Here is a 27,373-nt window from a genome sequence, read left to right on the forward strand (position 1 = left end):
GTTTTAAGTGCATACAAGCATGATTCCGCCTTTAATTGTTAATTGCATGCTATTGATGTTGCTTAAATGAACATGTTTTTCACAAATCTTCCTTCACCTACACCATCAAAATCAAATTACACGGAAGATGAAAAATTACAATTTGAGGAAGAGGAACACACCCAACCCACGGCAAGGGTGGAAACACCTTTGCCGCAGGCACCTATTGCTCCTACGCCATCCAATTCAGGTAAGGTTGTTCCAAATTTAATTATTTCTAACCCCATTCCACCCAATGTCCTTATTCCTTGCAGGTTCATGAATTCCAAGGAAGACGAAAGTGAAAAAGACATCTTCGAAGCCCTTCCAAAGGTGCAAAATAGGGAATATCAAGAATTCAGCAAAGAGGATGTTCTTGAGACAAACAACCCCAAAGAAGTTGAATTTTATGACAAGGGACAAGGAACAACCCTCACACCAAATCTGGCCGAGTGCAATATTCCTGAAATGTTCAAAGAAGATGTGTTTATCCTTGAATTCTTGGAGCACATAGGTAAGCCACCTCCAATTTCAATTTCATTTTTTACTAACAGGTTGTTGATGATTCAGGCACCCAATCTTGAATTTAAACCATTACCGGATCATTTCAAGTATCACCTTCATTCAAGGATCAATTCCATGCCATGGGTTCCAATTGAGCCTAAGAAGAGAGTTTGTCCAGCTGCAAGACGTTAAAGCAAGCGCTTCTTGGGAGGCAACTCATGCATTCAACTAGAGAGGACTTAGGCAATCTAACAATTCATTCAACTAAATCAGATTTGCGTTCCTAAACCTCTCTCTCTTTACTGCTTTTATTTCGTCATGCTAGTTAGTTTATGTTGTTTGTATGTGAGTCTTTGTTTGAAACATTGAGGACAATGTTTGATTTAAGTGTGGGGGGGGGGGGTAAACAAGTTGTTTTTGCATGATTTTTGTGGGATTTTATCACCTATCACTTCTAATGTTGTCTCTCACTGTTTTTAAGTGTTTTTAGTGTGTGTTTGAAGTGTTTTTATGTATTTGGATCAAAAAATACGAAAATTTTACAAAAAAATTGAAAAACAGTTTTGAAAAACCCAAAAAGAGTTGTTTTTAAGTTGTTTTTGTGTGTTTGTTTGTGTCTTAGGGTACCTTCCAACACAATGATGAGGATTTGGTTTTTAATTGCATGACTATTAAACAAAGTTACAAACACTGATGGAAGTTTGATTTACTCTTTGGTTTATGCTTGGTTATAGTTATAGTTTACAAATTCACATGTAATCACAAAGAGAAAATCAGTTTTTGTAACATGCTTGAAGGAAGGAACTCAAACTAAAGCTACATCCTTGAGAGATTTGAGACTAAAACGTTCTTTGGAGAGTATAAATCTGTGATTTCTTGTTTTCTAAAGTCGTTGCATGATCTCATCATTCTTTGCTTGGTTGCTACTGAGAATGCATTTCATTATTATAGTTCCAAATACTAGAACTCATGCCCATTTCATTCAAAGCATGATATTGATTGCATAACATACAATAAGATGAAGTTGTTTAGTTAAACCAAAGCCAAAAAAGACTAACCCTTTTGCATATGTATTGTAGGATTCCCCCTTTTGAGTCGTTTCAAGCCTATTTTTCTTTGTTAGCCACATTATCCTCACCTAGCCTAGATTAGGAGTTTCCATACCCTTGTTCTTAAAGGATAGTGAAGCATGATTTAGAATGAATTCCTTTTGAGCAACATATTGCAGAAAACAAGTGTGGGGGAAGGTAATAGGGCATGGTAAAGAAAGAAAATAAAGAAAAAAAAATTCGTGGAAAAAGGAAAAAAAAAGAGAAAAGTGGTAAAAAGAAAGAAAAAGAGTTGAAAAATAAATGAGAATGAACTCACAAGTGTTGGTTGTTGAAGAGAGGGTCCAAAAGTTTGAATTTGACCCTAAATGTTGCATGAATCTTCCCTTGTGTTTAAAAGTTAAATTCTGCCATCAAAAGTGAGTTTAAGTGTCAATTTCATTACTTTGCTTCCTATTACTTTAAGAACCTTTGTTTTTCTTTACCTTTCTTTGTTAGCCAATACCCTTAGCCCCGCTACAACCCTCAACTTCTATCTTGATGTTATGTGTTCAATATGTAAAGTTTGAAATTCGTATGAGCATATTGAATCCCTGGTTCTCATTCTAAGTAGTAGCATTCCATTCATGAGATCATATACATGTCATTGTCTTAATTCCAGAAAATGCTTTCTTTGTTATAACATATGTGAGTGTTAGTCTACATGTTTACATCAATCTTCTCACATATACCTAGTGTAGGGAGTGTGGTTAGAAAATCTGTGTGAAAATAGAGAGCATTCTAGTGAATTGAGGGAATTCTCTAAGGCATGTTATTACATTCAAAATGTTGTTTTAATTGATTAAATGTGAACTAAAAAGATGGTAACTATGGTTAAGTGTTTGCTCAAGTGTAAAGAAAGCTAGAAACCGTGGGAGTAATGTTCTTTAATATGTCATGTGCATTGGAAATCCCTAAGGTAATTGTTGGAAGGTTTAGATTGTGTTTTGTTTGCTTTGTTTGTTTGTTTTGCTTGAGGACTAGCAAAAGCTAAGTGTGGGGGAATTTGATAGGAGCATATTTAGGCGACTTAGTTAGCTTGTTTTCTTACATTTATGTTGTTAATTCACAGTTATTTTAGTATTTTTAGCTATTTTCGTGTGTTTATAGGTTCATATGGCTAAGGTAGCAAGAAGGTGCATTTTGGAGCAAAATTGGACTTGGAATGGATAGCATATTGTTGACCCTAAAAATTACAAAGCCTACGTGGTGCGCAGGCCGAGTAACTAATAAGCTAACTACGTCCTTCGGTTGAATGCGGGGCGTGCCAACTCGTCGGCCGAGCTCGGCCGAGGAGTAAAATTTGTTGATGTTGCGTTGAGCGCGTTGTTGACTTCTTTATCTTGCGACTGCGGCCGAGGAAGGAACAAATCTCGGCCTTTGGATTCTCGAGCCTGAAGACAAGGCTGCTAGTTCTACGAAGTTCAATATCAAATTCGGCTCTCAAGGTGCCGAATGTAGTAACCTGGTAACACCTCACTTCGTCGAGAAGGCTAATGAGATGACCTCTGCCAATAAGGATTTGAAAATCCTTCTCGACCGAGACTTGGATAGATAACCAGTCGGCCTCGACGCAGTGCTGTTTATCCAAACTGAAGATGCTTCGGGAACGGCTGATTCTACTGCAACAGTGCTGTTTATCCAAACTGAAGATGTTCGCCGGTTGCCTTCACAGTGCTGTTTATCCAAACTGAAGATGTGTCGGCGGAAAAAAGAAAATAAAAAAAATCTCAAGATGTTTGAGAGGTTTTGCGCAGGGCAGTTGTGTGTTGAATTGGAGGTCCTTTTTTAATTGTCTGCCGCTTGGTATTTATAGAGATCTGCAAGCCAAAGTCGCGAAAACCAATCCTAATTGTACTGTGACTGTAAGTCTTTATTGCACACATCTTATCAAAATTTGTTGTCATCTTGCAACCTGGTGCAATCTTGCTTTGACTAATAACCTTTATCCATCATTATCATAACCTTTATCCATCATCAAAACCTTCTGCCAAAGACCACATGCATGCATGACTCCTTCACCAATTCCTAGATAAGACCACGTGCACCAATCTCATCCATGAATTCCAAGTCACTTTGTACCGCACCACCCACTTCTATATCAGAAATAGGACTTAGGTTTAGGTCATAATTAGCCACGTAAGAGACTGCATACACTTAAAGTCTTATATAATGAGCCAATTCGAATGTCTCTGCGCAATCCTTTGAAGACGGATCAGATCATTTTTTCCAAAACAACCAATTGGATATACCAAAAATTAGGTTTTAACTATCCTAGTTATTATTAAGATATAATTATTATGATTAAAAACCATAACATTATCTCAAAACAAAATTATCTTAACTTTCTTATCTGACGATCTAGAATCATGCTTACTCAACGGCCTCGATTGCACGGGCCGATGGTGTAATTTTGGGTCCAAACACATATGCTTGGAGCAAAAGGAATGGATGAAATTGAAGACTTAAAGATGTAAGGATTCCTAATCAAAGAAGGATTAGGAAAGAATGATTCCTAATCAAAGAAGGATTCCTAATCAAAGTAGGAAAGTTAAGCCAAGGTTTCCTATTTTGGTTTAACCTTTCCTAATCCTAAATGTCCCTAAATTCCAGCAACATTGAAGGTTTCTTATCCATTTTAGGACACAAACCAAAGCTCCCTTTTCTCCTAGTCTTTGCCACACCCTCCTTACCCTTTTCTTCCAAAATCTACCACATATCTTCCTTTCCCTAGATGTGCCGCACCCCACATTCCCTTATTCCCCCTTTCCTTGCATTAAAACACCTTTCCCTTTCTCCCTAGGTGCTGCTGCACTTTTTCCTTCCCTTTTCCATTGGGATTATGATTTGTTACCCTTTTTCCTTTAGGATTTGGAGCTAAATTCTTTCCCAAAACATTTAATTAAGACTTTAACCTTTCTCCCTCTATATATACATAATTTGCCGCACATATTAGGCTCTCTAGACATTCATATTCATTCAGCCATCATCCACCCTCTACCACCATCAAACCTATCCATCTATCACCATAATTCATACCCAAACACCCTTGTGCCGCAACAAAGAAGGAGAAAGGAGAGGAGAAGCTTTGGACGTTTTGGCCCTTCAAGCCTGGATTGTTGGAGCGTTTCTAGGTGTATTCAATCTTTGTTTTCAATGTTTAATTTATATTCTCTTTGTTTTGTTGTAAACATGAGGAGCTAAACTTGTTTTAGCTAGAGGAGACTTTGAAACCTTGAGTTGAAGCAAACACCAATTGCATTTTGATCTTCCATAACCCAGATATTGAAACAGAATTTCCAAATTTTTTGGATCCTTTCTTGTACTCCTTAAAGCTCAACTCTCCTTTTTTCAGTACAATAATAGCTGGTCATATACCGAATGAAAAACATTCTAAAAAAGGTAATAATAAAATACACGAACATATTTATACATTCGTTACCAGGAAAATTAATATTTACAAATTAAAAAAAAAAAAAAAAAAAAAAACCATATATTAGTGTTCCTATTCCTCGTCTTTTCTGTCAAAACGACAGGAAAAAAAAGAAGAAAATTGACATATAAAAACACCCTGGCTTAGAAAGCCCTCTACTATTCTTTTCCTAGCAATGAATCAAGAAGAGCTGCTTCTTCCTCCTGCAAACATGACCACAAAGACAAAGACAACACTTAGCAGTCGTTTGTCTCCTTTAACAATAACATATTACCGGTATGAGAAAAGTGCAGTCACGTACCACCAAGGCGTTAAACTCAGTCTCCTCATCTATGGCACTAATGATAGCAGGATCTTCCAGCATGTCCTGTTTCAACGATCAAAACCACATTTTATACACAATAGCTATCATCCATTCCTTTCCTCGTAAATAAATAACTGACGATTCACTGCATTTGCTAAGCTTACGCCAGGCGTTTTAATAATACAACTCCACAAATATGCGAGGGATTGAAACTTGAAACGATTCTCTATGTATGATAATTCACCGACAAATGGGATGCTGTAAGTCACAAAGGCTCTAAATCTTATGGTTCTATTTACGTGCTGGTTATATATTCATTTCATGTACCTTTCCCAGTATCTATTGGTTAGCAAAACTACAAATTAATGCTTTGTATTAATTATGCCAATCTAAGCTACCAGATATAATTCAAAATTACCATTTTAGTGCAGGCTGAAAACCTACAATAGAACAACAAAAGAATATGGTGCAACTTCAAGGTTCCACTTCTCTACCAAAAAAAGAGAACAAATTCTGCTACACCAATACCATATTAGGAAGGGGCGCAACATGTTTTTAGAAGTAATACTAAGTTGGAAAATATTAGGCCACCAAACACAATGCAAACGGTCAGGTTTAAACTCTAACAGTCTTATTTAAAAAGCCAAAAGTCTACTATGTAATGAGTGAGATTGCTTACATCGTCAGCAATTTGCAACAAACCAGCATTATCCTGGACAAACAAAATCCAATATTAGTTCTCTCCTGCTTCTATTTCATAGAATTATCTACGATTCTTTTGCTAAATTAAATAACTCTGCTTAACATTAAATGTGAGTAGTAAATCAGACATTTTATGGAACTTGTTCATAAATATGAGCAAAGAAAAATGGATTTAATTAAACAGAGATGCTAAGCATATTAAATCTTGAAGGTTACCTTTACAACAACAAAGAGAAGTGGGTCAGACGGCGTATAAATCATGTAATGTGAACCATCCTGCACCAACAGAACTATAGATTAATGGCAGTGGAATGAAAAAACCATCTTACTCATTTGTATAGATCATCAATAATAATAAAGTTGCAAACGCCGTATAAACAAACACAGACAATGACATGATTTATATTAAAGTTATAAACATTCAATGATAACAAACCAAAAGAAGTAACTCAAAGACAAGTTGGTCTTCAAACAATCCATGCAATCTACTGGATAACTAAAATATCAAAAAAGTAAGTTCAGTGGATACAATCATTGTTCATATTCTCAACATCTATTGCTCTTTTTTCTTTCTTTACTGATGAACATTAATGAAAACATGTCTCGGAAAAGAAAATTTTAAGGAATTCTGGAAAGATCTAACTTTTTTCAGTGCAAGAGGTTGTTTGAAGCAAAACAAATGGTCAAAGTGGCAATAAAATCTTTATGACCAGTTAGTTGCATAAGCTGTAACCATTAAGCCAAAAAATATTGAGGATGTGTAAGGAATAACTTGAAGGTTCATTCACACAAAATATGAAATGGTAGCTCTTAAGGGAAAACAAATAATTGAATTTGATACAGAAACAATCCAATTATAAGGCTGAAACAAACTTAACATTTATCTAGTTATTATTTAATCTAAGAGGTTAGTGCACTGATGCAAGCTAACACTTGTATTATGTCTAGGCAGGATGTTTTTTTCATGATGTAAGCCAACACTTGTTGTATTATGTGTAGGCAGGATGTTTTTTCATGTAATTTTAAACTGGGGCATTAATCGAATGATGAAAGGGGTAGGTCACATGATCCATACACTATAGATTAATATATGGATCCAGCAGCTAGTTGATTAAATGGGTTAGTTTGTTAATAAATTTAGTGACCACTTTGTGGTCTTGAATAATCCACTGTGTAGTTTGACTAGGAGCACAAATACTGGCTCCACTTCATTCTCAGTACTGTTGATCACTCCCTATCTCATGCAAAGGGTATGCCACCCATGTGGTAACCCAATGCCCACCCCTCATGATCCCAATGTTGGCAAGAGGAAGCTCACTCAATGCTCACACTTGCAGCAGCACCAGGTACTTGACCACCTTACCACAAAAGTGCATTATGAGACTTCTCCCTTCCGCTCGGAGGAAGCATCAAATGTGTGAGCAATGATAATGGCCATGTTCATGGAAATGCCACTCAACAATATCTGTCCATAACTCATGCCATGTGCGCACTGCTCTCCTTGCGGTCCATGACTCTAGGCAGTATAATTTTGTGTATCACACTCTCAGCACTATTTTTCTTTTGTAAGACTAAAAGCTTAACTCCACCCTAACAAATTGTGATCAGCAGTAGGACCCAACATATAGTAAATCACATGAAGAAAGAGAAATTTAGAAGTGATATTTCTTGAGTATAGCATAATCCTTGATCACGGCTCCGGTTTAAAGATGTATTATTTAGTAGCATAATTGCACCAATAGCTCAATTCCAAGTTAAAGACGTGATAATAATCTAGTAAGCTGAAAATATAAATTGATCTTCAAAAACACAGATGAGTTTGTATCAAGAATTGTACTTTCCAGTGAACATCATAAAAATTCTACAAGCATAAATCTTCATCAGGAAAAATGCAGGCTAGTTTTCTGCAACAATATAGTATTAGACTGTATAAATTACCAATTTAATGTCACATTCTTAACAAAACAACTGTATATAGATGGTTATCACATTACCAAATGGAAACATGTAATTTCTACACCCTCGGTTGGCAGGCCATCTACATCTTGACCATCATCTGCAAAATAGTTAACACCACACATTACAAACATTAGACAACCTGAGTTCTGAAGTTAATAAATGGGGATCTATACTATAAGGATGAGCTCAAAAGTTTACAGCTGCCAACTAAATCGCTAATATTCCTAACAACAAACATTATCGTTTTAGCTAAAGTCCACTATCGCAAAATACTATAGAAAGTGTTTTTGCCTTTTCATTTAACCGAAAGAAAAGCTAGAACCACCACAAGACATTTCCTATGGCATCAATAATTGATGGTTAAGTTCAACAAAAAACTTCATTTATATTGGGAAAAAAGAAAATGAAATAGTAAAGCTCGAATAGATATTGATATCATAACAACCTAAGAATACAGCAACAATAAAACAATTATTATATCAAGGAAAATAAGAGACGAGCAATTGCCTGTACGGAAATCAAATATGTCATCTTCGGAGTAACAAAACCCTCCCCGTGCAGTATAGCAGAATCTGATATGAAGACACAAACATGAACAAATTAATATCAAGACATCTAGGAGAACCAAGAGGCCACGGTTTTACGCAATTCTGAAGGTGGAATATCTGTATTCATTTTCATACCCACTATGTACTAGATGCATGTGTATCTTAGCAAGGGCATAAGCAGCAGAGGGAAGAATAGCTTCAACTTCTTCATCGCTGACCTATGAAATAAAACAACATAGATTAAATTAGTAAAGCATGAATATAGATTATAGAAACACTTCCACTGACAATAATCATTGACATGTTGATTACAATCCAACTACTCGAAAATCATTTTTTCTTAAAACTTTTTCAATAATCTTTTTAGTAAAAAAAAACAGAACTACAAAGAACAGACAAATTGGAAAAATACACTTCAAAAAGCCAAAACGAAGAAGGAAACAAGACTCAACTGAAACAAAAAGACTCCCAAAAACAGAACAAAACAAATAGCAGCTTGCTTTACTCAACTAGATATTTGAGAAAGATGAACCCATATAGTTACAAATACCAAATCCTAACATTTTCCAATAACTCCTCATTTCTCAGGAAACCCTATTGTTTCTCGCTATCCAAATCACCCAGGGAAAGGCTATAACTGTACAACCCCACATGACTGTGGCTTCCTTATCCTTCCATGCCATTTTATGGCTCTCAGATAAAGGAAATGCTATCCATTGGAATGGTCAAATTTATATTCATAATCCCGAACAACCTATACCAATGACTCAATGCCACAGCAATGAAGTAAAATACGATTCAGCGATTCCCCATTCCTCTTGCACAAAATACACCTTTGAGGGGTAAGAAACCTTTGAACCGTAGAGCAAGCATTCACCTTACGACAAGCGACTACCATGACATCATTTTCACCTACAAATATGTAGATGAAACGAAGACTCCAAAATGTGAAATGCATTCAAGTTCAATACCCAGAATTGTGATGTGAAACAACTATGCATACGAATACAAATAGTAATCTCCCCTTTTTTATACACAATAAACATGAATAAACATGCATAGCAGCTTCTTTGGAGCATATTTCAAGTGCATTATTTAGTTTCATATGAACCAAAAATATAACAAAACTTTCAAATTCATGGTTGGAAGGGCTTTCAAATTCATGGTTGGAAGGGGTGATTTAGAAGAAGAATTTTAACTTTCAAATATAAACTATAACTAAAAATAACAATTACAATCACATGCAGTTAGCACATACAGGTTGGAGTTAAGCTTTCTTGAAGCTATGTAGTACAAATTAACCATTAGCAGAATTCCCATTGTTCACATTTCTTCTCTATTCTGTCCTAGTTGCTTTATCCTTTCAAGTTTCAACATATGATGCAAAACCCATAATACTTCTCTTGCATGCTCTTAATGTCCAGAGGTCCAACGAAATTATAAAAACTTTTCAGCCACTAATTAAACATTGTACTCCAACTTTAAGCTTATCTCCATTGCAGTAGGATAATCCATTAAACGTATTTAGAAAATCCCTGCAACTTATCATCTAAAGCCACTCACAACCACAACTTTAAAAGACTGCCTTCCTTTCACTAGACAGTTCCCAGCCCCTGGAATTTTTAGATCATGCCCATTTTGTAATATCATTTCATTCTTATCGCATACAGTCAAGCTAAGTAAACTTATACAAAAACATTGAAAGACTAAAGTTGTCTCTTTGTTTGACCATTGAAAATTACAACAATGACTATTTATCACATACATAATGAAACTCCACAACATGCAAAGATTATACATGGAAATATATATAACATAGCTTGCTGATGATTGGTCATTTTGGCTCTATTTGTAAAGTCTGGGACCATCCAAGGATCACCCTGAGTTATATGGAAGATGTTATTCAAAAAATCTCATAGGATGATACACTAGGAGTTCTTAAGTCTTTTTGGATACACAATGCATATTTTCTTAGACATATACATTCATACCCAGGCCCATACATCATAAAGGGAAACAGAGGGAAATCCTCATTTGGGTGATAACTAAGGATACCCTAACTTTCTCAAGGAAAGATTAAAACAAACGCTATTAAGAATAACAAACTCATGATTTCAATACAGTTTAAAATTTCTGATGCCCTTGGGCATAGTGGGACCACCTTCTTCTTCAAGGAAAAGGTAGAAGGTCTGAGTATTGGGCTTTCAATCCTTAAAGGCTGCATCTGTATTATTATCATTCGTCCAGAATGCGACAACCGACAGTAACATCTTCCGTCATTAATTCACCTAAGTTGGAAGAAAACTTGGACCAACACATGAATGCTCAACAACATGACAGTTGGATAGGACCATTCAGCCATCTAAACAAAATCCTATCTGTCCTTGGAGATAGACCGCCTCACATATTACCTAGCATATGTGAATGAAAAAGCTGCTGACCATGTCGATAATCATGAGTGGAGCCTTGATAAACTTGGAATTTTCTCTTCATCCTTGGCATGAAACATAACCATTGCTTCTGCCAAAGATCAGGATAGAGCCAGTGTATCTTCCTTCAGCAAACCAGCCAGGTACAAAACTGCCCTGGATTGTGGATTTCCTCCTGTAGGTGTTTGCGAGCTGAATGTTGATGGGTTCTGCAAAGGATCTAAAACTTATAGGCACTGGAGGTATTGTGAGAGATTTTAATGGGAATGGAATGCCAGTTTCTTAGTTAACTAGGGTGCAGAGGATGTCCAAAGACTCTTAACTGTTAACCTGGTTGATGGAACCATTAAGGAGATTCACCTCTGCTTGGGCTTCTGATAGGCTGCAGTGATCCAATCAATACGACTTGGGATTGTATTTCTTATGTCCCCCACCACCCCTACCCCATTAACTAAAGGAAAAAAGATACGGGGACGCAGAGTTGAAGTGAAGCATGAGAAAGAAGAAGAGGAGAATCACAGCCAATCAGTCATGGTGTTATTTCCACAGCTAACATGGACTTACATATGCATTGCATAAAATGCCCAACATATCGATAAAAGAAGTTATATGGGAAATCAATGAGAAATTTAAAGTCGAAGCTATACATGATACATGTATCTGCATTCATAAACTTTGCAGTTTCAAGACTGTCATACGGAGTCTAAACAAATTTAAGACTGAACTGAACACAAGATGTGGACGTGAAGAACTTACAGCTGACCAGCCATCTATGTTTGTGCTCCTTAATATTTGAACGGGCCTGCATTAATATAAATAAATATAATATTTAGCAATGTTTATGGATATATTGTTCAGTCACAAAAAAATAAAAACAACTTTACTTACGTGTCAACTGGGCAAAGCAGCATACATTCATCCCCTCGCGAGCTTCTGAATACTCTCCTTATAACACACTCTAGAGGGAAATTATTGGTAGGATCGACCTGTCCATGACTACTTCAGAATAATATAATTTATCAAAAGGAATGACAAATGAACAAATGGTAGATGAAGCTTTTATTTACAACCAGCATTGATCTTTCTTAATTTGATCTGACAAAACAAAGAGATCATAAAAATATACTATAGTATTCTAGTTCTAAATTTTCGGCCTTAATCATTAGTTTAGATGAGCAATCACTGCTGGTATCTTTTTTTTCACTCTAACCTTAAGAATCCATTATGTTGGGTAACTTAAAGAATTAAATCAGCATCCAATAATCCCAAAATGAACGTAGCTCGTGAATGATTCACCGTAGACAAAAGAATTATAAATCATATACAAGATAATTAAACAACTAAGCTAATAATGAACTTAGCAAGTGTATCTCCGCATTTTAATCCAGCAAATTACAGCGAATAATTAATTATTCAGTAAAACCTAAGCTTCTAATGCATATATGAACTCTAAATTGTACAAAAGCCGATTCAATATATAACTATTAGAGACTTGAATTAATAAATATCAATAACGACGACGGAGGTATAGAAAATAAAGCAAAGAAAGAACTCACAATGGAAGCAATTCGCTTGGAAGAAGCCATGAGCACCTTCCCATGATCATCCACCACAAACCCAGCCGGCGGATTTGGCAGCGGTGTTGGATGGAAATCCAACGACCTCGAATTTGAAACCCCACCACCACAACTATCCACAATTTCAACATCACCGAAGCTCAGATCCTCGGAATTGTCACCGCCACTGCCGCCCTTGCGCTTTTTCTTCTTGTTGTTGTTGGTGGGAGGTGAGCGCTTCTTGACGGGGCCAGTCTGTGACTTTGCGGCGGCACAGAGAGAGATACGGAGCCTGGCAGGGGTCGATGAAGGAGGGGATGGAAGCGAGATTGAGTGTGGGAATAGATGTTGGTTGGAGTGGAAAGCGAACAATGGGAGGTGGTGGGGTCGCTTGGAATGGAGACTGCAGGTGGTGGTTGATGGAGTTGTGGACAGTGAGAGTGAGGAGAATGCCATGTTCGTCTGGCAAGCGTGAGCGAGGAGAAGACCCAAGTTGAAGTTTCTTCTTTCAGGCTTTGGCGGCAGACCGTATGTAAGTGTAAATATTGGATAATGTTTACGCTAGTCTCACTAAATTAGTAGATTAAATTTATGAATTAAATAACGTATTATTAATAAGAAATAAACATGTTAATCAATATTTTTAGTAATAATTCAATCATTAATTTTTATGTTATTTAATTTACAAAATTTTATCTACATATTTAATCTCCCTAACATTATTTTAAAGACCTCAAATATTTTTTCTTTTGTTTTTTATGCATATCTACAAGATCAAATTTACATAGCAAGGATAAAGTAGTAATTTAATTTAAGGAAAACAAATAAAAAAAGATTTGAAAACTTTGAGTTTTAACGATAAGGATAAAATAAAGGCTAATGTGAATAGCACCATGATTGACTTTTTAGTGTAAAAATAAGGTTTTTCGTTAAAAGTGAATAGTACCAGAAGCTTTTTGTTAAAGTTCCCTTTAATTTAAACATTTAAGTAATAAAATAAAGAATTGTTGCAACACATTTATGTCCGTCCACTAATTAGTAATGAATAGACTATTGATAATTGGTGATGAATATGCCATTGATACCTCAAATGAATAGGTCATTCATTCCTCAATTAAAAGATGTAACTGAGACAAGAGTCGGTGAGTATGGTGGCGGAAGAAAGCTCTACGGCGGGAAAGGAAGTGATGACCACAACTGAAGTTCCTCTTCCTCTGAGATGAGGGCTTAACTTGACCAATCCATAGCAAGAAAAACAATAAGAGAAGATATTTTCGTAAGAATTAAAAGGCTTATACAGATCACAAGTTACAAGAAAATGTTTATTCTCCAACCTTTGTGCCTAAAACATCCCAAGTGTTCGTTGCCACAACCTCTACCGAACTTGCCCAGTTGCCACTTACGAGAAACCAACTTTCTTTGTAAGGCCTGTGGTTGGAAGGGTTGTTGGCAAAAAGTAAACAAAAATTGAGCACATGGTAGAATCCAAATTGCCCAAGACTGTTCCTCAGTTTATAGCAGTGAAGATGAGGTTAATGCCAAGATTGGTCTAGAATATTCCCTTCAGAGCACATACATGCTTAGCAAGAAACAAAAGGCAATGGGATTGAGTTGATGAGGAGCTAAACCAGTGTAAACTATAACATGATAAAGGAAAGGATGTAAAGGTAGCTGAACGCCTGACTAGAAGAGTTTAGTAGAAAAAGCCACACAACTATGTGTCGGTCAGCTAGGTCTATCCCTAATGACCAGCGCTGGAAGAATGACATCGTCAGGAATGTTGTACAGCTTTTCCAACTTCTGTTGGGTCATGATGCTAATGATGTGGACATCGGTGTGGTCCCGGCTGTCACATTGGTATAGGTCGGTAGGAACGCTAACCGAATGTGCGTGGGAAGGGCCTCTAAGTCTCTGTGACTGTATCTGTGGGGATAGTGGCCCATGACGTTTAGTTACCCCCAAGGATTCTTCATCACCCATCTCACTAGGTGCTGCCGGGTCAGCATCATCTTCCAAGTCTTTTTGGCAATATCCTAAAGTAGACTTTTCCTCATGGACAACAGGAGGAGAATAGTCTGTCAAGTCCACAAGTAGCGTTTCAGATTTAGGGGAATAAAAAGAGCTGATAGTCGGTCCAAACAGATGGTCGTCCAAAGTGTGGGTAGAGTTAACATAGTCATTATAGCTAGCTGTGTCACGATCTACGATTGCACATAGTCACAAGCTTTTTGGTTGTCATTTTTCGAGCTTGAGGCAATTAACATTATGTATACACTTGATATTTACAAGTAGTGTCATGAAATCTAAAAGTGAAGGATCGAATCACTACAGGTTTAAAGTATACCCGCTTGGCTGATTATATGCTCGATCAAAAGAGAAATTGTAGGCTACATAATCTACTTATCACACTGAAGCCTACATTATCATGTTCATCAGGGGTACTAGGGTCAGTGCGCACATGTACCAGTAGTGACCAAAATGTGTAGATCCCACTACAAGTACTTGTAGGAACAATAATACATATCTAATTATCCACAAAGTACAAAAAGCATAAGAAAAATGAGTTTACTTGAAATAACATCGACGAAAAAGGAAGGATCAGAATGAGTGATATTCAGGTTGTTGTAGGAATTGCGGTAACAATTTGGCAAAACTTGAGTATGAAAAGTGTGAACTGGGAAATGACTTGTGATGAAGGGTGTTTAAATAACCCCTAGCCTGTAATTTCAGCCATTGACAACAGAACGATCATGGCACGTGGTAGCCTACCTACTCTGCTATGAGAGCTGAAGAGATGTGAAGCAATATCAAGGTGCACGAGGCCACACCTGTCTTCCATGCCTTCAATATACAGGTGCCTCGATTACTCCTTTTATCCACCACTGACGAAAACCTCGGGCACCTAAATGTCTCTCGACCGTTGCTTTGTAAAAGGACATATGAGATAAGGTTAGGTTGAGCGGACGACAAGTGACAAATTAGAAACACCTGACGCTTCATCTTTGCTGAGCATAACTTAAAGAGTCAACAAATCATTATAACTCCATGCCCAAAAATGAAACCTTGACCAAGGAGTTAGGGGATTTGTTAACGATAGCCACTTTTAATCTCAAATAGTGGTGCAGGACAAGAATGGAGCCCCAGAAAACACAAGAGAGATTAAGAAGACCAAGGCCCAAGAGGCTTCGAAGATGGCATAACTAAGCACAATAGCCGACTGGTAATGAGCTTAGTCCGACCAGGGGATTCAAGGAGGCTCACGACCACCAAGAGAACATAGACAATCTGTCAGCTTTACGACACGAGTTTCCACAGACAAGTCTACCCAGATGCCAATCATGCCATGTGGCAGCCACCTTTAGTGACATAGGCCTAGGACAAGACGTAAAGGTAGTCGGAATGGTGCTCATGTAAGCAGGGTGCTTGACCCATATTGTTATGATAAGGTACGCTATTCAAGTTGAGCACCTATCACTTCATCGCCGAATGTCGGGTAGATAGATAGAAAGATGTCAACTTAGGGTGCCCCAAGGCTACTCATTAGTTCTATGAAGGCTGCAAGGGTATTTGTCTAATTAAAAGGCATGACAAAAAATTCATAATAACCAAACCGTGTTCTGAATAAAGTCTTTGGAACATCCTCAGCACGAATATGTAGCTAATGATATCCCGATCTCATACCAATCTTGGAAAATAATCAGGCTCCTTTCAACTGGTCAAATAAATCATTTATCCTAGGTAATGGATATCGATTCTTAATTGTCACTTTATTCAATTGACGATAGTCAATGCATAGCCACATATTATCATCCTTCTTCTTCACAAACAAATTGGAGCACCCCAAGGAGAAGTACTTGGTTGGATAAAACCCTTATCAATTACATCTTACAATTGAACTTTTAAACTCAACTTAGCTGATCTCATATGGTAAGGAGTAAAAGACATATGACCAGTACATGGTATAAGGCTGTTAGTGAATTTGATCTAACAATCTGGTGGTAATCCTGGCAAATCTTCAGGTGATACATCAGAATACTTATTCATAATCAGACCATCTTCCACACTAGTAACACATTTATCATTGACCATGACATGAGTAATATAGCTCGCACAACCCTTGGAAAAAAGTATTTTAGTCCAAATACAAAAGATTAGACTATTCGGCAGAATTCTTTGTTCACCCTGAAATTCCACTTATGGTCCCCAAGTAGATGAAAAGTTACAAGCAGTCAATGATAGTATGAGCATGATGCCTTGATAGCCAAGTCATTCCCAAAATAAGATCAAAATCAACCATATTCAGTGGAAAAGGATCAACTTCAATGAGTTTAGCACCCACAAAAAATTAACAATTCCTAAACTCCTAACCTATCATAATCATCTCCCTCATAGAAATAGATAATCCAAATTCTTGCTCAAGTGGTGTTGGATGAGCATTTTCCATCTGCGCAAATTATGGAGATATACATGAGTGTGTAGCACTAAGGTCAATCAAAATTTGAGCTAAGAAACCAAAAGCATTTAAGGTATTAGTAATGATGTTAAGATCTTCATTGGCTTACTGCTGGTTCATAGCAAACACCTCGGTTATGAGCTGCACCTCCAGAACTACAACCACCACGAGATCGTTAACTTAGACCCCTTCCCTATTGGCCACCCTGACCACGACTACCCGAGGCTTCACCAATAGACATCCCTACTGAGTATTCCACTAAACCTGAGGAATAGTAGGCTGACTAAACTGATAAGTCAGCAAGATCGGTAGGTACATATTGTTGGAAGCATGCCCACAAAGCCACTTATTTGATGTAATAGCTTTTGGAATACTTATTGTGTTAAACTATTATATGTTTAATGAAGGGCAAATCTTATTGTTAATCACTATTTATTGTATTATGTGTTTAAGCAATAAGGGAATCCAAGGACTGTATTTAATCTAAGAGAGAAGTGATCTAAGTAAGTTAGATTAATGAGACCTTTCTCTTATGTTCATTCCTAAAGTGTTCCTAGCCATAGGATTGCAAATTGGGCATTGACAATCCGCTAAGGTTAGTATGTGTTATGTTAACTCAAGCATGAGTATGACTAGTCTTAAGTCATTTAGTGTTAGACACTGAGACAAACACATAGGTGCTCAAAAGGTAATCGAGTACGTTGAACTACGATCAAAAGAGAACATACATGTCATGTAAGAACTCATAAGTTGCAATATGCAAAGTAGTCATTTAACTTAAGGCATCATAGATGTCTAATGGTTAGGTCCTTGATCTTTGATCATATCAAAGGCATTCCATCGAGAGTGTCCATGATATTGTTGGGGTCAAGTTATCTGGTCATGTAGGCATATGAATGCACAACAAGGGATCTTTAACCTTCCATGGTAGAAGAGAATACTCTGAGATATAATTTGGGAGTCTTTGGCCAAAGCATACGAATATGACTTAGGAAGTTTGTTCCAAATCATATTCAATTGAATCATATAGAGAAGTATCACATTGAATAGTAGACATGAAACAAACTATCACTCAAACAATGTGATTAAGAGTATTGTATTAGAGAAGGATTGTATTGCATTGTAATTGTAGCTGGATAGGTCCTCCAACCACTTCTACTTAGCTTGGGTAGCCATGACATACTGTTAGGTGTCACTCATGGTTTGTGGAAGCCTTGAAGATTAGCAAACACTAATCTTCATCAAAGGAGAATTGAAATGCAGTTTCAATTCACATTCGATTGTTAAGAGTAACAATCGCTCATTGCCTTGCTAATTGGAACCCAATGAATCGTACACCGAGTAAGGATGAAAGTGAAGAAATATAAATGAGATGGATGACCAATTAAATAGTTTAATTGAGAATGGTTAAGATTAATTAATTAGTTAATTAATTATACGAAAGGTTCGTATTGGGGTGTTAAGTTAGTTTCGGGTTTCGAGACCCAAAAGAGTTTTTTGTCCACAAGGCCCATTGAGTTTAGGTTGTGTGGCAACTAAAACTAAATGGAAATTAACCCAAAAACAAAGTCAAAACCGGCCAAAGGTGAGTGGTAGCAAACTTGGATTAATTGCAAGTTTGCCACTCACATGTGAAGTGGTATAAAGGCAACTTTATAGCCATTCTCTCACTAGGGTTTTCTTGGGGCAAAGAAGAGAAAATTTTTCTCCCTTATTCTCTATAGAGGCCGGCCACTTGGGAGGCTTTTACTAGCATCTAAAATCTCTCTAAGTCATGCATCTTCTCTTCACACTACATCTTTGGTGTGGAGAATCAGAGGTACCAAACCCTTGGTATTTTTGGAGTTCCTTTCCTCACATCCTCAAGGAGCAAAGGAGATTCAAAAGGAAGAAAAATCACAAGGAAGATTCAAGAAGCTAGGAGGTGACTTGAAGGCCCTCCACTTGGGTGGATCCTTTGTGTAAACAAGGATGAGCTTCTAGGGTAATGAATCTCAAAAACTTTATTCTCTTTAATTTTGTTAAAGAGTCTTATTGGTTCACCAGTCACTGGGCTTTGAAATTCATGGGTTTTAGAATTGTTTTTAAATGCATGCCTACATTAAAGTGTTAATAGTTTGCTTATGTGTTCAAATGTTCTCACAAGTTCTTGGCTAGGACAAAATTTTTCTATCAAGTGGTATCAGAACCTAAGTCTAGTGTATGGTGAATCCTTTTGGGTTTTGTGTTTTTCATGATTTGTGATTTAAATGTTGTAAATGTTATAAGCTATGTTCTTGTTTTTTTATTATAAATTTTGCTTCAAAATTTGGCATCTCAAATGTTGTAGATGTTGATCAAATATGCATGAATATTGGAACTAGAAATTTGGTGCCATTGTTTTGGGTGAGTGTTTGGGCCCAAAATAATATTATTGGGCCAAGCGTAGGTTTATGTTCGGCCCAAAGCTTTTCCTAACGTACTATGGGCTATCTAGCGGTCATAAGCCGCTCAGTTATGGCAATCGAGTCTTATTGCAAGAAGGAGTGATTTGGATAAGAACGGATGGGTCAAAGTCTTAGTACGATAAGGAGCCTCAATGGAGTGAGGACGCTGAGATTTGAGAAGTGAAGGTGGTCGGATAGAGAATTTTGTTCAAAATCCTAGTAGGAGTAGGATTGGGCGAGCCCTGGTTGGACTAGGATGAAGAATCTTAATCCGAGTATAGTTTTGATTCGGCCAAGATGAGATTGGTTGCTATAAATAGGAGGGGGTGCGTCATTCAAAGCCCTTCTAATTCAACACATATATTGCCCTGCGCAAACCTCTTAAGCATCTTGAGATTTTTTATTCTTTTTCCACCAACACATTTTCAGTTTGGATATACAACATTGTGAAGGCAACCGGAAAACATCTTTAGTTTGGATAAACAACATTGTTGCCGTGGAATCAGCCGATCGAGAAGCACCTTTAGTTTGGATAAACAAAACTGCATCGAGGCCGACTGGTGACCTATCCAAGTCTCGGTTGAGTAGAGTTTCCGAATCTTTATTGGTAGATGTCATCTTATTAGCCCTCTCGGCGAAGTGAGGTATTACAAATTGCTACATTCGGCACATTGAACGCCGAGTGGTTTTATGATTGGATACTCACAAGTGAGTTTCAGAGTTCAGCATTCTGACAGCCGAACGACATTTACCATCAAGACATACATCTCTTTTGAGTACTTATGTCCGTATAGTTTGGAGCCGGTTCGACATGCTTATACTCCTACAAATATAATCACCGTGACCGAACTCGGCGTTGGCGATTCATGAACTTCGCAAAACTAGTAGCCTTGTCTTCAGGCTCGAGAACCCGAAGGTTGAGATGTGTTCCTTCCTTGGTCGCAGTTGCAAGATCAAGAAGTCAGTAGCGCGTTCAACGTAACATCAACAAATTTTACTTCTTAACCGAACTCAACTAATGAGTTTGCACGCCCCGCATTAACTGAAGAACGTAGTTAGCTCATTAGTTACTCGGCCTGGGCGCCACATAGGTTTTGTAGTTATTAGGGTTAACATTTTGGCACGCCTGGTGGGACACAGTGCTAAAACTTTGGAGTTCGTGACCATTGAGACACGGTCAATAAAAAAGAAAACAGTCATGGGAAAGTCAATGACCAATCCCCTTATTATTGTGACACCTGAGGATGCAAGTGCGGCGTACTGAGAAAAGGAAGTGTGTCTCGGCGGCTAGCCTCGCAACGTAGAAATTCCCAACAAAACCACAGGCATTTTAATCGAAGGGATAGTGGAAGACTGTGACGAAGATGGTGGGGAAGGCTTTGATCCCTGATAGGAGCATATTCATGCGACTTAAATGGCTTGTTCTCGTGCATTTACGTTATGTTTCTCTAGTTATTTTAGTCCTTTATGTTGGAAATGTGCCCTAAAACCAATCATATGATGATACTTTACGGACATTTCAAACTAATGTAGTTCATTTCAAACTAATGTAGTTTAAATGTAAAGGGCAAAGATTATTGTTTGAGCCGTCACATATAAATGTTATATGCTTAAACGATAAGTCCAAGGAATATGTGATTGGAAGAATGCGATCTAAAGAAGTTAGATTCATGAGACCATTCTTTCGTTGACACATCCTAAACGTTCCTGATCATAGGATTGTCAATTGGGCATTGACAGTCCGTTAAGATCAGTACGTGCTTTGTCTTCTCTCAGGGAGAGTGACTAGTCTCGAGTCATTGGTGTGTGTGACATCAAGACAAGTACGTAGGTGCTCAATAGAGAATGAGTTCACTGAACACGATCAACGAAGAGTTCTCATATTCATGTCACATGAGAACTCATGGTTGGGATAATGCAAATTAGTCTTTTGACCTGAGGCATCACAGTTGTCTTGTGGTTAGGTCCTTAATCTTTGATTATGTCAACGTCACTCTATCAGGGTGTCCACGGCATCGTTGGGGTTAAGCCACTTAGCCATGGAGGCAAGTGAATGCGCAACAAGGGATCTCTAACCTTCAAACTATTTGAGGGAGAATACTCTATGATATGATTTAGAATCTCTGGCCAGAGTATGAATGAGATGTTGGAATGCGTTCCAGATCACATTCAAGGTAATCATATAAGTACAAGATTCACATTGGATAGTAGACATGAATAAACTATCAAACCAAACAATGTGGTCAAGAGTATTGTATTAGAGAAAGACCGTATTGCATTTGTAATCCTAAACTGAATAGGTTCTCCACCTCTTCTGATTAGCTTGGGTAACCATGATATGCTGCTAGGTGTCACTCATGGTTTGTGGAAGCCCTAAAAGTGTATTATCACTAACGGGAGAATTGAAAGTAAGTTTCAATTCACAATCGATTTGAAAGAGTTTGAATCGCCCACTGCCTCGCTAAAAGGAACCTAATGGATCGTACACCGTGTAAGGTAGAGATTGAAGATTCAACGGAGATGAGTAAGAATAATTAAATGGTTTAATTATTTATCTAAGGCTAGGATTAATTAATATGTTAATTAATCAAACGAATAAGTTCGTTAAAGACCTCGGGTTAGTTTTGGGCCGCAAGGCCCAATGGGATTTGAATGTCAATCCCATTAACTCAAGTTGTATGACAACTTGAATAAAACAAAGGGCTTGAAAGCCCAATAAACCTATAGGCTAGCCATGTGTAAAAGAATAGGGCTTTTGGTCCATTAGGTCACTTATTTGAAGGGACTATATAAAGGACTTTATAGCCTAAAATTTACTAAGGGTTATTTTTGGGGAAAGGATGAGAACACAAGCTCTCCTTTCTCTCTAAAATTTTGGCCAATCTAGAGGGGAATAGCTAGCAATCTTACTTCCTCTAGGTCACTCATTTCTTCTACAATATACCTTGGTGTGGAGACTTAGAGGTTCTCAATTTTGGGAACTTGGAGAAACCTTTTCATCCATCCAAATCCTTGGATCCAAGATGCAAGGAATGAAGGCCCTCTCTTTGGGTGATTAGCCTTTGCTTATGCAAAGAGGAATCTACAAAGGTATTGATTTCTCAACTCACTTTGTTTTGAGTTGAGTCTTGATTCACCTATCTACTAGGCTTTGAATTTCATGGGTAAATGTTTTGTTTTAAGTGCATACAAGCATGATTCCGCCTTTAATTGTTAATTGCATGCTATTGATGTTGCTTAAATGAACATGTTTTTCACAAATTTTCCTTCAAGTGGTATCAAGAGCCTAAGTCTAGTAGTTGGTGAATCCTTTTGGGTTTTGTAGTTCATAGTTTATGATTTGAATGTTGTAATTGTTACAAGCTTTATTCTTGCTTCTTTGAATGTAAATTTTGTTAGAAAATTTGCCATCTCAAATGTTGTAGATGTAGTTCATATGAGCATGAATAATGGAACTAAAAGTTGGTGCCAAGTGTTTTGGGAAATTCGGCCAAATCCAAAGGGTGATTTTTTGGGTTCATGTTAGGCTTGTTAAAATGGTTTTAAAGTGCTTTTTGGAACCCCTAAGTACCCTAGGATATTAACCCTCTTTTGAGTTGTGAAAATTTGAGTTTTTGATGAAAGAAAACATCCATGGAGCTATTATGAGTTTTCATGTATGTTCTTCATATTTCTTGAAGTTCTTATCAAGAACAAAAAGTTTTGAAGTTTTGATTCAAAAGTTTTATGTTTTACATAAAGTTTTGATTATTAGTTGATGGGTGATGATTATGTCAAAGATATAATTTTGATTATTAGTTGATGGGTGATGATTATGTCAAAGATATAATTTTGAATATTAGTTGATGGATGATGTTTGTTGGTAAGAAATGATTAAATGTTTTTAATTATATCAAAGGTATATTTTCTTTTCAAACCATCCCCACCATCTTTAATCTCACCCACCAAAATCCACTTACAAAATTCTTTTTATCAAAAATCTCTATGTTACTATCCTATGGCCGGCCACCCCTCTAGTGGGGTGCTTTTGTGCAATTAAATAAAGTTTTGATACTTTTGTGTATTTGTATTTTGACCCAAAAGTTTGTGTTTTTGCAAAATGGCCCAAATAGAATGAGAACAAAAATTGTTTTGTCTCTTTAATGAGAATTGGATTTTCATTATATTTAGTTCCATTTAAATCAATTCTATGGATACAAAAACCAAATGAAAATGTTGCATTCAAGTTTAATAGTTAAAGCGTTAATTAATTAAAGAAAGGGTGATTATGAACCTTAGCCTACGATAATTGAGCTATGTGAAAGGCCGTTTCAAATTTGTTTGAACCATGGGAATGTGTAGATTAAATTTTGGTTGTAATTTGATATGATCAATTGTTGTAAAAGAGCATAAGCTCTTCTTTACTTTAAAGTAATTTGATTTGATCAATTGTTGTAAAAGAGCATAAGCTCTTATTTACTTTGAAGTACTCCTTTCTTGTTTTATTCGATATGCATGAAATTGGAGTAGTTGGGTCCAACGCCCAATAAGACAACACGCCTTAATGTGATTAAACGCGTAACTAAAATCAATCTCCATCCCTAGACCGAGATTCAACACTAGGCTCGTGTTTGAATCGAATCAAAGGTTCATAGTCATCCTAAGGCCCTAAGGCAACTATATAGTCCATCAATGAATGCAAACCTTATGTTAGTAGTATCATATACTCTTGCTTTAAAAACCGTTTTAAAAGCTTAGTGGGAGTATTATATACAACTAAATCAATCAAATGGACCAATAGTTGTAATAGGACCAAAATGTTTTAATTGGATTAAAATGTATGTTTATATGTGATGAGACCTAAAACCCTCAACAAACCAATATTAAGTTGATAAGCGAGAGATGCTTTGAATATCTCTTCGTGGCCTTCCACCGTGGTAGGCTCCAATCGTTTGTGACTTGTACACCGGCTTCACCCTATCATGGGGGAGTACAAAGTGCATGCTTACACTCAGGAGGAGTCTATACGCATATGATGAGGTGAGTGTAGGCAACGAGGATGGCCAATATCATATCATTGTGAGGTTATTCTTGAACCCCTTCATGAACTAAGCATGGTGGGAATAACTTAACTAAGTGCAATGGCGCCGATATCATATCATTGTGAGGCAACATTCTCTAGAGGCCAAATAAGATGGGTACTTGCATGAGATGCAAATGAGTAAGCGTACTCTCTCATTATTATTAATGCTAGCCAATATCGTATCATCGTGAGGTGGGCTTGGTAATAGTGAGCCTCCCATACCCTACTAAGAGTTTCCTCCAAAACTCTCGAATTCCGATGAGGGATATGGAATTTGCCAAAAATAGTGGGTGGTGCTATTTGATTTAAAGACCCGAATCAAATGGCTTAAAATCAATCAATTTATATTCGTTATGTATTTGTTTACCAATATATTTGCAAACGCTATCCAAAACTTGACAAAGAAAAACCAAACGCTTTAATTTCCGGACTTAGTTCTACAATCCCATAGATTGTCTTTAATGGCTTGTAGATGTAACTAAGTAGTCTCATCCTCACAATCTTCCTATTGATAATGTATCAATGGAAGAACATGTTAGATAAGTCTACCATGAAGAGGACAATGCAAACTCTAGTGCTTGTCTCTTTGTTACACGAACAAGGAACTTGAGAAGTAAGCACAAGGGCATGGACACTTTATGTGCCATGATTCTTCACTTACAAATTGTTGTATGAAGAAATGAGAGTTGCCTTGAACAACTCTTGAAAGTTTGTTATTATGTTTAGAACATAATGGTTGGTTGACAAAGATAGTCCATTTATATGGACTTATGATGATTTTGAATCATTGAGTGTTGAAGTGTTAAACCACTTAACGAGACGGAAACGAGGCAAGGACTTCACCTTTGTGTCCCTATCCTAATGGTTCACTAAGTTTATTGTAAACTATATAGTGAACAATAACCGCACGCTCTCCAAATCGTTTGATGTGTATAACACATTTGAAATGAGTTTCAAGAGAGATAGTGGGAGTTTAGGGACCATGACTATTGTAATCAAAAGGGAAGTCAAATGAAGAAAGCAAAATAACTCCAAGGGAACAAACTTTCTTTATGAAAGGATGGACATTGGAAGGGGTATTTGCAAGAAATGTCTTGCAAGTGTCAAGAACACACCTTTCGAAGGTGTTGTATAATGTTCTTGAAAAGTTCACAACAGTTGGTTCTTCTACTTGAATGCATGATTCTGTATTAGTAACTATATTACAATTGTTGTAAAAGTGTGCTAATAAGAAGTAGAAGATTAATGAGAGAAGAGAAAGTACTTCACATTCCAAACGTGAATCGAATATAAATCTCTGCGAAAGCGGATTGTACTTACTTCCTCATATGAACTACCAAAGAAATTGGAAAATACTAAAGATTGTCTTTACATTCCAATTTTAAGGAACTTAAATCCGTCACTATAGTAGAGATAAATAAATGTTTTGTTTGACAAAAACATTGTTCTTTATTAATCAATAATTAGATTATTGTAATTTAATTGGTTGTCTCTATAGTAGAGATGATGTGGTAGTTTAACTGTTTAGAATACGATGATGCTTAAAACCCAAAAGGTTGCAAGGTAGTGACTAATCCCAACAGAGTTGTGATACCTCTAAAACATAAGTTACGAGTTGGTCATAGATGGATGCTTTGGATCGTTAGATCCGGATCCAATACCTTCTTGTTAAAATTGTATAGAGGCGAAATGTTCGAATATTTATTCTTTTGGAAAGAAGAAAGAATCACAAAGTTGTTGAGGTTAATTCACTTAGATGTTAGTGGCACTTGTCCACAACATAATACTACTCATGTTGTATGACATTCACCGAAGATCACTCTCGGTTGGACTATAGTTTATTTTGAATAAACACAAGTCCGAATACTTTGCAAAAGGTTTCAAAGAATTCAAGAAATGTAAGTAGATGAGTAAGACGTCTAAAGTATTTACCTCCTTAGATTTGATCCAAGGAAAAAGTAACACTTTAGATTAATTTCCTTGAAAAATATCAAGGAAAGTAGCATCATAAGATAATGAATTTCTCCATTAGGAAGAGAATGAACATAAATAAGATTTAGTTCGTTGGACATTATCAATTACCCATATATATATGATATATACTTCTAAGACATGTTAGTTGTAAGAAGATCCATCCATCATGGATCTTAGCAAGCTAGTGGGAGCTATAAGCGTCTTATGAGAAAAGATCAATTGTTTGATTTCTCATAAAGATGTAAATGAATCTTTTGTTTACTAGGTTTACAAAAGATTAGTGGGAGTTGATCATATTCCTAAATTAGAATATATATATACATGATATATATTAATTTTGAAAATGAAAGGAATTCTTCATCGTTAAAGTTATGACTTTAAACATTCTATAATGATAGAATGTATATGGGAGACATAGTCTATATACATGGGATGGAAATCTATAATGATAGATTTCAAGATATAATTGGATTATATCAATCCCTAAAATAGACAAGAGATGCTAGGAAGTTTCTCATATGATGATAAACTTCAATTAGAATGACAATTCTAGTGAGACTAGGAAGTTGTTCTTCTCAAAGGGAATGTACCCTTTGACTCCCAAAGAAATAATGCGTAAATAGAATCCTTTATGCATACGCAGAAAGGTGATTTATGTATTTCATATTGTATGAAAATATTGATATAAGTCGTACCTAGAACGGTACAAGATAATATCAATGCAAGCCCAGGATCAGAACCATGGCAACTGTCAAGTGAATCCTTAGGTATTTAAGAAATACTAAGGATGGATTCCTCAAGAATGAGGAAGAATTAGAGTAACGTAATGGAAGCGTAAATGTATTAGATTATGAATCTAATCCATCATAGAATATCTCTTCATTATGAATGAAGTGATAAAGAGATATCTCTTTATT

General features: G+C 36.6%; 1 protein-coding gene across 2 annotated transcripts; it reads right to left on the reverse strand.

Annotated features, from left to right (window-relative positions):
* Positions 1–5,016: 5,016 nt before the first annotated feature.
* Positions 5,017–13,064, reverse strand: LOC103954099. 2 transcript variants are annotated; one of them, XM_009365904.3, is made up of 10 exons: positions 12,542–13,064; positions 11,874–11,971; positions 11,742–11,787; positions 8,692–8,774; positions 8,516–8,580; positions 8,044–8,105; positions 6,266–6,325; positions 6,027–6,059; positions 5,345–5,410; positions 5,017–5,246 (listed from the first exon to the last, which is right to left on the reverse strand). In XM_009365904.3, the coding sequence occupies exons 1-10, from the start codon at positions 12,995–12,997 to the stop codon at positions 5,202–5,204; spliced, it is 1,014 nt and encodes a 337-aa protein (XP_009364179.1). In that variant the 5' UTR covers positions 12,998–13,064; the 3' UTR covers positions 5,017–5,201. The 2 variants fall into 2 exon arrangements, with proteins under 2 accessions (XP_009364179.1, XP_048427318.1); XM_048571361.1 differs by having other exon boundaries at positions 11,874–11,981; positions 12,542–12,674.
* Positions 13,065–27,373: the final 14,309 nt, after the last annotated feature.

This window comes from the organism of the source record quoted next, unplaced genomic scaffold (assembly GCF_019419815.1).
Source record: "Pyrus x bretschneideri cultivar Hongxiangsu unplaced genomic scaffold, Pyrus_bretschneideri_v1 Contig105, whole genome shotgun sequence".
NCBI classification, from domain to species: Eukaryota; Viridiplantae; Streptophyta; class Magnoliopsida; order Rosales; family Rosaceae; genus Pyrus; species Pyrus x bretschneideri.